The sequence below is a fragment of the Cheilinus undulatus genome, linkage group 2, assembly GCF_018320785.1.
Source record: "Cheilinus undulatus linkage group 2, ASM1832078v1, whole genome shotgun sequence".
In the NCBI taxonomy this organism is placed as follows: domain Eukaryota; kingdom Metazoa; phylum Chordata; class Actinopteri; order Labriformes; family Labridae; genus Cheilinus; species Cheilinus undulatus.
Genome location: NC_054866.1, coordinates 49,264,556 through 49,277,040, shown reverse-complemented (window position 1 = coordinate 49,277,040; position 12,485 = coordinate 49,264,556). Strand labels below are relative to the sequence as shown.

The window sequence follows — 12,485 nt, the reverse complement described above, 5'->3', positions numbered from 1 at the left end:
ACCTTCAACATCATTTCGCAGCATAACATTGCTGCGATATTTAAGTAGCGCATTTGCGCTCATGTGGACATGTCGGGCTGCATGTTGCCTGTATCCCTCTCTACCAGGCTAAAAAAAAAGAGGCAAAAACACAATCACTGATACAGACAGATATGAGGAGATATCAAACATCAGGTGGTGTTGGGGAGGAGAATGTTTTTGTTCCTCTGTCTGCCTTAAAAATCGGCACCACCACCATGTGCGCTCGTTGGAGTGAAACTCACACAGCTGGAGCTGTTCCTAAACTAACGGGACTTAAGTGAGATATTTACCAACACAGTCTCCTCTGACCTCAGACAAACGACTTATAAATGCTCCAGATCAACCAGTTAAATGACTCCTCTGACCAGTCTGGAACACAAACAGGTGAGCCAGTCTGTGCGCTGTGGAGAGAGTTAACTCCTCTCAGCGCGGGCCTAGGCTGTGCAATATTATAACTCTTATTGATCATATTTGACACAGAATAAATGAAAAGTCAGTCCGTCTTCTTACAAACTTGGCTGGCACAGTGAATGAAACAGTGAAACAAAATGGCACTGATGTCCTAGCTGTGCGTAAAAGTGCCACGTTACGCACAGAGTGAAGGACAGAGAGGGACAAACATCCTTTTATCTTCCTTTCAATGAATATCACTGTTTATCAGAGGACAGAGAAAACACACTGCAGACGTTTGCAGCATGAATGTGATTTTAGAATGTGCATAATGTACTAGCAAATCGTGTCACTCCTGACGTGCAAAAAAAGGCACTATTTTCCTTAAATAGCCGGCATGTATTTTAAAATCTTGTGTACACCCTGGAGTACCTTCATGTATGCGTACCCCTGTTTGAGAACCACTGATCCAAGTGCGTAATGGCCGCAGTTATTGCTTGCGCCAGCACACTGTCGTGTTTCGGCCTTGTTCTTTTGGTGATAAAAGTCTTTCGGACGAAAACTGAAAATGCACTTTTGGGCCATTTTCAGCCGAAAATTTTCGTGGCTGAATTTTTGGTGCATCCCTAGCAATTACAAATGTTTTTGGTATATACATGTTTATTGCCTTTTTGTGCATTGGAAAAACACAAAAAAGCAGAAGAAAAAAGCCAAAATTGACATAATTTTACACAAAACTCAAAAAATGGGCCGGACAAAATTAGTGGCACCCTTTTAAAACTGTGGGTAAATCATTCTATTTCAAGCATGTGATGCTCATTTAAACTCCCTGTGGCAGTAACAGGTGCTGGCAATATAAAAAAAAAAATCACACCTGAGGCCAGTTTGATTGTATAAAAGTTGACTCAACCTTTGTGTTGTGTCTGGAGAAGAGAAAGAAGAGCTCAGAATTGTCTGAGGAATTAAGAAGCAAAATTGTGGGAAAATATGAACAAGCTCCAGGTTTCAAGATCATCTCCAGAGATCCTGAAAGTCCTTGTCTGCTGTGTGTAATATAATCAAGAAGTTTATAACCCATGGAACTGTGGCTAATCACCCTGGAAGTGGATGGAAGAGAAAAATTGACAAAAGAATGCAACGCAGGGTAGCTGGAATGGTGGATCAACATCCTCAGTCAACTTCCACACATATTCAGGCTGTCCCGCAGCTTCAGGGTGCAAAAGTTTCAGCTCGGACCATACATTGTAATCTGAATGAGATGAAGGACTATGGCAGGAGACCGAGGAGAACCCCACTGCTGACAAAGAGACGTAAAAAAGCCAGACTGGAGTTTGCAAAAATGTACCTGAGTAAGCCTCAATCCTCCTGGGAGAACATTTTGTGGGCAGATGAGACTAAGGTAGAGCTTTTGGAAAAGCACGTCATTCTACTGTTTACAGAAAACAGAATGAGGCCTACAAAGAGAAGAACACAGTACCTACAGTCGAACATGGTGGAGGTTCAAAGATGTTTTGGGGTTATTTTGCTGCCTCTGGCACTAGGTGCCTTGACTGTGTGCAAGGAATCATGAAATCTGGAGACTATCAAAAAATTTTGGGCTGCAGTGTAGGGCCTAGTGTCAGAAAGCTAGGTCTGTGTCGGAGGTCATGGGTGTTCCAGTAGGACAATGACCCCAAACATACCTCATAAAGCACCAAGAAATGGTTGGAGAAAAAGCGCTGGAGAGTTCTGAAGTGGCCAGCAATCTGGATCTAAATCCCATTGAACACCTATGGAGTGATCTCAAAATTGCTGTTGCAAGAAGCACCCTTCAAATCTGAGAAATCTGGAGCAGTTTGCAAAAGAGAAGTGGTCCAAAATTCCTTTTGAGAGGTGTAAGAAGCTTGTTGATGGTTATAGGAAGCGATTGGTTTCAGTTATTTTTTTCCAAGGTTGTGCAACCACATATTAAGTTGAGGGTGCCAGTAAGTTTGTCCGGCCCATTTTTTGAGTTTTGTGTAAAATTATGTAAATTTTGGCTTTTTTCTTCTGATTTTTTTGTTGTTCCAATTCACATAAAGGAAATAAACATGTGTATACCAAAAACATTTGTAACTGCAACAATTTCTGGGAGAAATGGTGTGTTTTCTGGAAAAATTCCAGGGGTGCCAATACTTTCATCCATGACTGTATGTGTATTTATATATGTACAAGGATAGATAGATAGATTTATGATACTGTAAAACACAATGGATGGCTCTTGTTTTGACACAGAGGCTTTTATTTTGAAAAGCACATCTTTCCCAGTGGGTCACATTATTTCCTTTTCCTCAAGTATTTCATGAAATGAAGAAAACAAAATAACAGAATTGAAAAAACAAAAATTAGAACCTTTTTAAAAATGTTATTTTTTTTCCTCAAGACAAGAAAACAAACGACAAAACAAGAGTTTCTCCCATTTTTTGAGTATGGTTTCACAAGGAAACAGATCTGCCAGAAAATACACTGACCATCAACACATCAAATATTGGTGAAAATCTGATATTTGCGCATCCCTAAGCATTACATAGTTTACACATCCTACAGTTGTAGTGGCTCTGTTGAGCCTGACTACACGGGGGGGGGTGTGTGTGTGTGTGTGTGTGTGTGTGTGTGGGGGTGTGTGTGTGTGTGTGATGATTTCCTTCTCCAGAGATCCCCCATGAAGTAGTTTCACAATCATCAGTGAAATCTGTCAGACTTTATTCTACTCTGAGAAGGTTCAAACAAAAGCTGAGGATTATTTCTGACTGCTTCTCAGTCCTGGTTTCTTTCATTTCTAAGGCTCAGAGTATTTTACAGATTATCTCATTACACCTGCCCCACATTAAAGCCTGCACTCACCTCAGCTGTACATGTGCCTTCACATTGTCTGTGTGTGTGTCTCTTTTTTTGAACACCATTTCTAATTTGTGGAATGACTCTAGTGTCCTCCTCACAGCCCTGAGCTGCTCAGTTTAATCTCTTCTTCTTCATCCTCTCCGTCTTTTTTCTCCCCTCGTCACTGATCCTGTCATTTCTTTCTACTCTTGTCTTTCTCCTCCTGACCTTTCTCTATCTCACATACTCCTCTTAGAGCTCTTATTCTCATCCCTCTCTTCTTTCTCTCCCCATCAGAGCTTTCTGATCTTGTTTTCTCTCTTCCTTCCTCTCACTTCTGTCTTTAACTGTAACAGTTGTCTCTCATTCATTCAAACCTCGGCCTGACCTTGCTGTTTCCTCTCATTCTGCTCTCAGATCCACTCTTACTGTAACTGCTTATTATTTTCTCTCCTGTACATCTTTTTCATATTCCCACATCTTTCTCCTTCTATTTTCTCTTCTTATTCCACACAGTGAAAGTAGGGGAGAAATCAAATTGTCTTCCTCTCTGTAACTCATTGATTGCAGATTAAAAAGCTAAATTTATGTAATGGAAGGAGGAGAGAAGTCCTTTTCACAGGATTCATTACTCTATTCCACATGCCCTATATACTTAACATCAGTCATTAGGTATTCACAGTGGTTTACGTTTTACATCTCCAAATCCTCCACAGTTTTCTCGTGAGTTTTGTCTCACTTTTTTCCCCTCCCTCCAACTTACATAAAGCTTTACTCTTCTTCTGCTGTTTGCTCAGTCACTGTCTCTTTCACTTCCTCCAAAACGTCTCCTCGACGTTTGCAGTGAGTGTTGAGCTCAGACCAGTAAAGGGAGGCGTTTGCCTCTGGGCCTCTCTGTCAGAATGACGTCTCATAAAGAGCTACACACTTTCACAGGAGATCAAACCTGCTTAAGAAAAGATGCATGAGGCAAGATGAAGTGTTCAGGGCGTGTTCTTATCCACTTATTATGGACAAGTATTCATAGAAGTTGGAATTATCAAATGATTTTGCTTGTAATATTTAATGCTAATTCTATGAGGTTGTTTTAAACTCGCTAAGCTGATGGATTGACCAGATTCCATGTCTGTCAGCAGGTGGATCCATCTGGCAAGGCTCCAGTCTGAAATGTTTGTGCCCAGTCTTAGAATTGAAGAAACAATCAGTTTATTCTGAGGCAATAGCTCAGGGGTCATCAACTACATTTGGACAAGGGCCAGGTTTTTCCTATACAGGCACTTTGGGGGCCTATATCTTAAAGAAGAAAATAGCTTAACTTTCTTTCAAATGCATGTAATTTGTTAGGCTCTGGGTCCTATTTGTCACTGGTAGCCACAAGGAGGCGATAGAGATATCTTAGCTGAATATTCCTGAAGCCAAACGTTGACATAGAAAATGGCAGTTTTATCAGGAATGGATTGATAAATTTGTGGTTAGCATGCATCATATTTGCTAGTAATGGCTGACAAGTGCTTTTTGGGAAAAAATGGATGAAACATAGTCATTGCTGATGAAATGGTTTCCATCTCAATTGTTTTTGGAAGTTATTAATTGCTGTTAGGAGGTAATTAAAAAAAAAAAAAAAAGATACCACTATGTATCTTTTCTTCTGCATATGTTCTGAATTCTGTGATGCTCTGGGGGCCTGATAGGAGGATATAGGGGGCCTGATGTGGCCCCTGAGCCGCCATTTGATAATCACTGCAGTAGCTACCAGAGAGGTTCAGTTGTACTACAAGCCTGTAAACAATGGCTGCTGAGAAGCAAAATGCTCAGATGTAAGTACAGCAGCAGGTTTTTATTAGAACTGAACATGTTTTTTAGTTATAAAGAACCACACTGAAAGTTTTTCTGGTTGAAAAAGATGGTTTTTCTTCTCTCCCAATGGCCTCAGACATAATTTTGACCAGCTGGCATCACCAGTGGTGAACAACAATATCAGCTACCTGTTTAGCTCATGTTCTGCAGTTTACTTGCTGGGGCTGCACATGCCCACTGCAATAGATACCTTGTCACTCTGATTGACCCATAATGAATATGACAGACAGAGCATTTGCCCAACTACCCTTTAAGAACTTTTTTAAAGGCTTTGTCTTCCAAAGACTATGGGCAGTTGCACAGATGGATGTTAATATATGCCATGCAATGGATGTGAAGCAGTCCATCTTGCTTGTCGGATTTGCTGTAGTCATGGTTACTTGCACACTCCATTCCTCCACTGATTATAGAATAAGTATACTTTTACACTTACCAAAAAGCTCCAGAGCTTAAAGAAGTTTTTCAGTACCAAAACATTTCCAACATATTTGTACAATTCAGACAGTTTGCCTGCATTTCCTCATGGTTCATTAGTTGTGGTACCAGTACCATCACTGGTTTCTCCCACAAAATGAATTTTTGCAACACTGGCATCACTGGTTTAAAAGCATGTCTTTTGTTGTAGAGGCATAACTGATAGCGTAGCAGAGTGATATCTGTTGAACAACAGCTAGGTCTGAGTTCAGACAGTAGCATGTTTTGCTCTGTGAGCAGCCACCCAAACGTCACCCACTCATGCTGTTGTAAACAATGTACAGCACAGTAAATAGGCAAAACGTGTGTTCTTTCCCAAGTTTGATGGTGGTAATAACAGCAACATACAGCGAGTGTGCCTACTTCGAAAGCGTCTTTATCGGCCTGACCTGAGCTTTGATATACAGTGGATATAAAAGTCTACACACCCCTGTTTAAATGCCAGGTTTTTGTCATGTAAAAAAATTACATCAAGATAAATAATTTCACAACTCTTTCCACCTTTAATGTGACCTATAACCTGTACAACGCAATTGAAAAACAAACAGAAATCTTTCAGGGAGGTGAAGTAAAGATAAACAACTGAGATAATGTGGTTGCATAGGTGTGCACACCCTTTTATAACCGGGGATGTGGCTGTGTTCAGATTTAACCATTTACATTTAAACTCATGTTAAACTGGAGTCAGCACACACCTGTCACCAATTAAAGTGCCTCTGATCAACCCCAAATAAAGTTCAGCTGTTCTAGTAGGCTTTTCCTGACATTTTTGTAGCTACATCTTCCAGCACAAGCCATGGTCCGCAGAGAGCTTCCAAAGCATCAGAGGGATCTCATTATTCAAAGATATCAGTCAGGTGAAGGCTACAAAAGAATTTCCAAGGAATTAAATATACCATGGAACACAGTGAAGACCGTCATCATCAAGTGGAGAAAATATGGCACAACAGTGACATTACCAAGAACAGGACGTCCGTCCAAAATTGATGATAAGACGAGAAGAAAACTAGTCAGGGAGGCTGCCAAGAGGCCCACAGCAACACTGAAGGAGCTGCAGGAATTTCTGGCAAGTGCTGGCTGTGTAGTACATGTGACAACAATCTCCCGTCTTCTTCATATGTCTGGGCTATGGGGTAGGGTGGCAAGACGGAAGCCTTATCTTACAAAGAAAAACATCCACGTCCGGCTTAATTTTGCAAAAAGACATCTGAAATCTCCCAAACGCATGTGGGAAAATGTGTTATGGTCTGACGAAACCAAGGTTGAAGTTTTTGGACATAATTCCAAAAGGTATATTTGGCGCAAAAACAACACTGCTCATCACCAAAAGAACACCATACCTACAATGAAGCATGGTGGTGGCAGCATCATGCTTTGGGGCTGTTTTTCTTCAGCTGGAACTGGGACCTTAGTCAGGGTGGAGGGAATTATGAACAGTTCCAAAAACCAGTCAGTGTTGGCACAAAACCTTCGGCCTTCTGTTAGAAAGCTGAAGATGAAGAGGAACTTCATCTTTCAGCACGACAATGACCCAAAGCACACATCTAAATCAACAAAAGAATGGCTTCACCGGAATAAGATTGAGGCTTTGGAATGGCCCAGCCAGAGTCTAGACCTGAATCCCATCAAACATCTGTGGGGTGATCTGAAGGGTGTGCATATTTATGCAACCAGGTTATTTAAAGTTTTTTTTATTTTATATTTTTCCCCTTTAAAGGTTTCAGTTTGTTTTTCAATTGCATTGTACAGGTTATAGGTCACATTAAAGGTGGAAAAAGTTGTGAAATTATTTGTCTTGCTGTCATTTTTTTACATCACGAAAACCTGGCATTTGAACAGGGGTGTGTAGACTTTTTATATCCACTGTATGCTGCATGCTTGACTGGATCAGCTTGATTTGTTTTTAGCCCAGTGCTGCAGCATTCTTATAATAACAGCTTAATGGCTGTTTAAAGGTGGGTTTTTGCTCATGACTGCTTTTTCTAAGTCCATTGAAGCATGCCTCAGAAATTCCAGTTTCCAGCTCTGCTTATTTCTGTAATTCTGCCTGCCCTCGATCTACGGCTCCCTCCTGAGCTGCTTGGTGTGTGTAAAGGACTGATCATCAACTGGCAGCCCAGGGGCCATATCCGGTCCCCCAAAGCTTTCTGTCTGGCACCCAAAAGATCATTAAATTCAGAAAAGGAGGAAAAGAAGATGTTGTGGTTTTAAGAGCATCCTTAGGCTTTAAATGTCTGCAGCTGTTAAATCCGTCCCACAAACAAATAATATTGAAATAGTTTGAGAATGACATAACATTTGATCTGTATTACAGAAATTTACCGTCATAATTATTAGATATTTAAAAATAGGGTTAAGGTTGGCAGAAGTGTTGCAAAACTGACCAGATAAGGGGGTGAAAATGGCTTAGAGAGTAGCAAAAATGTGTGATAATGGCAAAATGGGTTGTGGAGTGGCACAAAGGGACGAATATTGGCAGAAAAAGTTGTGAAAAGAGGTTATGTTTGGGAAAAAAAATGGTAAAAGAGAAAAAAGGGGCAAAAGATATCAACGATTGGTTACAAATGACAAAAAATAGTGCAAAAAGTAATGAAAAAGGGGTTAAAAAGTGGCAAAAATAGAAGACAAGTGGCAAACATGGATAAAAGAGTGCCACAAAGGGGATAAAACATGCAGGAAAGTGGTTTAAATGGGTTAAAGAATGGCAAAAATTGGGTTAAAGAGGCAAAAAATATCAAAAATGGGTTGAAGGTGGCAAAAATTGTTGAAAAATATAATGACAAGGGACTAAAGAGTGGCAAAAATGGATTAAAGAGTGGCACAAAGCGGATAGGGTGTGGTTAAAAAGTGGTTAAAATCTTGCAAATCTTGGTTAAAGAGGCAAAAAGGGGAAAAAAGTATCAAAAAGGGGTTAAAAGTGTAAAAATGGGTTAATATAGGTGCTAAATGACAATTGTGGAAGGCCCACTCTCTGGGATTTTCAGGGGCCAGCCAGTTTTGTTATAAGGCCTAGGGATAATAGGGATAGATCTCACCGGTAATGACTAAAAATGTCCTGTGTTTTGAAAGAATATACAAATACTACTGCAATAATATTTCAATAAGACCAAAATATTTATTTAATTTTTGTGTATTTGAAAGTCTGGCCCCCAGAGTTTCTGTCGAGACTAAATCTGGCCCTTATGCAAATGTACTTGATGACCCCTGGTGTAAAGTCTTGATTTCCTTTCGCTGCTGCAGAAGTCTACAGAAGCCACACAGATAGCTCTCTTTACCATAGCCTGTGTGTGTCTAATGTTAAAGAATCAGTTGTGTGCAGTGTGAGCTGCATTGTGTGCAGTGTGAGCTGCACTGATGCTTACCCCAGGGTCACCCAGAGATCCAAAGGAAGTGATTAAAAAACGATTATTTCCCAAAGAGAAAAGAAGAACAGTGTGTTGAAAACTGAGAGCACATGCTTTTTTACTACTTTGACTGACTCCAACCAGAGGCCTTTGAATAGTTCTAAGATCTCTGTTTATGTTAAAATACCATAAAAAAGTTCACAAAAATCAATAAAAATGCAGGAGTAAAAAAGGAGCATATAAGCTGCCGATGCTGCTTTCAGTGAACAAATTATTAGCTAGAACCATGTACATTTCTCGATCTCTTCATCCAAAACTTTTTAGTTTTGGCAGCTAGTGTTAACCTCCATTCAAACGTTGTAAACCAGCGGCTTTCTATTCCAGTAAGAGTAGCTTCTGCTCGTGACTGTTTGCTCAAAGAGAAGAGTTTACATCAGTTTCCCCACAGAGGTCTCTACACTGATGCACTCGTGACAGCCAAAACAGGGCGCCTGGTTTCGATGCACGAATCTCCACAGGTATTCAAGAGAAGTCCAGAACTCAAGGTTTAAAGTGTCTTGTCACTCATAGCTTGTCTATGCTTGCACATCGCCTGCGAACAGGGAGGAGCCCTGTGCTTCTGATGTGGCAACTTTTGCAGGAAGGAGAAACCACAGCGACCTCTATGACTGCTCAGTGGAAAATTATAATAGCACATAAAGATGTAAAAAAAAAAAACATTTAAGAATATAAGAATCCAGATTTAAAAGAAACTTAACTTTCACCTAAAAAGTGGCAAACTTAATTTTTTATAAATTAATTGTATTGATTGAAAGTCACTAATTAGCATCAGTTATTGCAGGACAAAGAAGCTGTATGAAGTGAGAGGCAGCGTTGACCCTAAAACCCCATCGATCACCATATTTATCATTCGTCTTATCCTCTACGATCTGTTTCAGTCTACCTTTAGTTCAGGCGTTACAGGGAAACTTGTCTCACTTTCACCATCTTTTTTCTCCATCAGAGGACAGCAAGCGACCTCCCAAAGCCCCAACGTTTGGAGACTTCCTCTCCCAGGGCAGGACTCAGGGGCCCCGAGGTGATCGAGGCAGAGGGAGGGGCCGAGGACAGAAACAGAGCTACAGGTAAATCTGAATTTATATTGATTATTTAAAGATACTGAAGCAGCATGTCTTGTCTTGTGTCCACCATCTGTATGTAATGCTTGTATGTTGTCCTTCACTTGTCATGTTCTGTCTTGTATCACTTCATATAAAAAAATAAAAAATAAAGATACTGAAGCAGGGATTTAGCTCCATGGTTAACATCTCAGCTGTAAAACTTAGAGGATGTAGAAGTTTTGTTTACTTATTTTATTTAGCTAATTTTGCTAAGCTTAGCTAATCACTAATAAACAGCTGCATCTGTCTAGTTCACACATTAATATTGATGTTAATTATACTAATCTTTATTATTAAGATGGATTTATTGATGTGATTCTTCAGGTACATTCCTGTTTGTAAATCTTGTATGTTGGATCAAACTGTTCTGTCAGGGCAAATTTTATTCTGACTGCTATCACTTCAGTGTTACTTTGTTTTAGAGACATGCTGTTGCTTCATATCTATATGTATTACTTTTATCTGCAAAATGCAGCCATTTATGGGCATGGAAAGACTTTTGTTCAACAGAAACATTATCCAATGTGCAAGCATTAGCTTGAGTTAAACTTCTGATATGTTTTTTTTACAGCATGCATGATAACCGCTGGGAGGCAGAGAAAGAAGAGGAAGACAAGGGAAAGGAGGACAAGCCCAAGAAAGAGGAGACGGCCAAAAAGAAGGAGAAAGAGGAGGAAAAATCAAAATCTCCCCCAACAGAGAAGGTAGAGGAACCATCTTTACTGCTAGTATAACTTATTTACTACTAACAGACGAATGGAGATGCATTCCTCACCAGTTATGTAGAGTTTAGAAGGGGCAGCAGGAGCCTAACCTCCAATTTCCACATTCTCCGCCCGCACTGGGATCCAGGTACACAGCTTTTTTGCTCCAACTAAAGACTCAGAGGCAGAGCTCAGTCTCAGAGACAACACAGTGGAGGATATGACTGCATCTTCACCCATTTCTTGGCTTATTTTTGAGTCACTGCTGGATTTCTCTTTTATGCAAGCAGTTTATTGATCTCCATTGATTATACGTCATGTCCACTTTGTTAAGCCATGGTGGTGCAAACCCATAAACAACTGCAATATGCCAGAGCTCACCTCTTCCAATCAGGCCAGGCTCAGGTGAATGTACTGTGCTTGAGTTTTGCATGGAGCTCTCATACACATCAAACAAACTGAATTTTGGGCAGCAAACATGCAAAGGCACAGTACCGGTCACCTAGCGTGAGTGTGCCTACTGTGTTTTAAATCTTACTGTCCTGGTATTCTGTTGCACTTTACTTTTTCATTGCAGTTTTAAAGCAATGCTGTTATTCATTGAAGTTTTCCTAAAAATCAACGCCTCTACCTTCCCAGCGACTAACAGCAGACAAGTCGAGTACTGGTGGTTAACAAAGTCAGCACTGTCACCACAGAGCCAGATATTCCCAGATCTTTGAGGGAGAAGATAGAACCTTAAAAGTAGAACATTTTAATCAGAATAAACATCTTATTTTGCTCCAGTAAAGTCACAGGTCCTCACCTTACCTTTGTCCCTTCAAGTGCAGGAAAAATCAGTTCTTACAGGAGTTTGGTCACAAAATCCTTTCTCTTTTGTTCTTAACAATCCTCTTTTAATCTTTTCTCAGGTGGAGAAGAAGATTGAAGATGGAGAGGATGATGATGACGAAGAAGAATGGGAGGATGCCAGTGACGGAGAAATCGATGACGCAGAGATGGAGGACGAGAGCGACTCTGAGCAGGACTCCAGAGGAGACGAGAAGAAAGACAAAGGAAAAGAGAAACCAGCCAGGAGCAAAGATAGCAACCCCACATCTCCCGCACATCGATCCAGACAGTCATCCTCAGAAAGTCCCAAAGAGCAGCGGACCCCCCGGCCAAAGGTCCACATCCCCCCTCCCTCAGTAGTGCAAGAGTCACCAGAGGGAGGAAAATCCCTCTCCCCCTTTTCGCCACTCGATAGCCACCAGCCCGTGTCGGACTGGGGGGAGGAGATGGAGATGCTGTCGCCCCGGAGCAGCATGGGAGGTGAGAGCCCACTAAAACCCCCAAGCTTGGAGTCCAGCCCACCCCAGAAGAAAGACCAGGAGGAAGAGACCCATATACCGGCTGAGCCACAGGAAGAGGGTGCAGGTAGGATGTTTTACTGGTAGGAGTGGGAATTGAAGGATAACACTATTGCAGTGTTACTCAACACGTGGCTCTAGAGCCACATGTGGCTCTTTTGTGATGATTTGTGGCTCTTTTATATCTTAATTTGAAATATTAATCCCACAGAAAACCTTAAAAAGGGAAACTTTGACCTCAGAAATAATCCATTGCAAGTCACATTAAACAGGTTTGTTTCCCACACGTACACAGAAGGCTTTAATTTTATTCTTTGGCTGTATATTTCCATTGCCCTTATTTGCGTT

At 40.8% G+C, this 12,485-nt stretch overlaps 1 protein-coding gene across 3 annotated transcripts in view; it reads left to right on the top strand.

Moving 5' to 3' along the window:
* Window positions 1–12,485, top strand: part of ccdc9 (coiled-coil domain containing 9) — a 48,094-nt gene that overhangs the window by 20,593 nt on the left and 15,016 nt on the right. For all 3 annotated transcript variants that reach the window (XM_041808810.1, XM_041808825.1, XM_041808817.1), the window contains 3 exons: window positions 9,928–10,048; window positions 10,656–10,788; window positions 11,700–12,204. In XM_041808810.1, coding sequence (XP_041664744.1) covers window positions 9,928–10,048; window positions 10,656–10,788; window positions 11,700–12,204 — 759 coding nt within the window. The remainder of the gene's footprint in view (window positions 1–9,927; window positions 10,049–10,655; window positions 10,789–11,699; window positions 12,205–12,485) is intronic.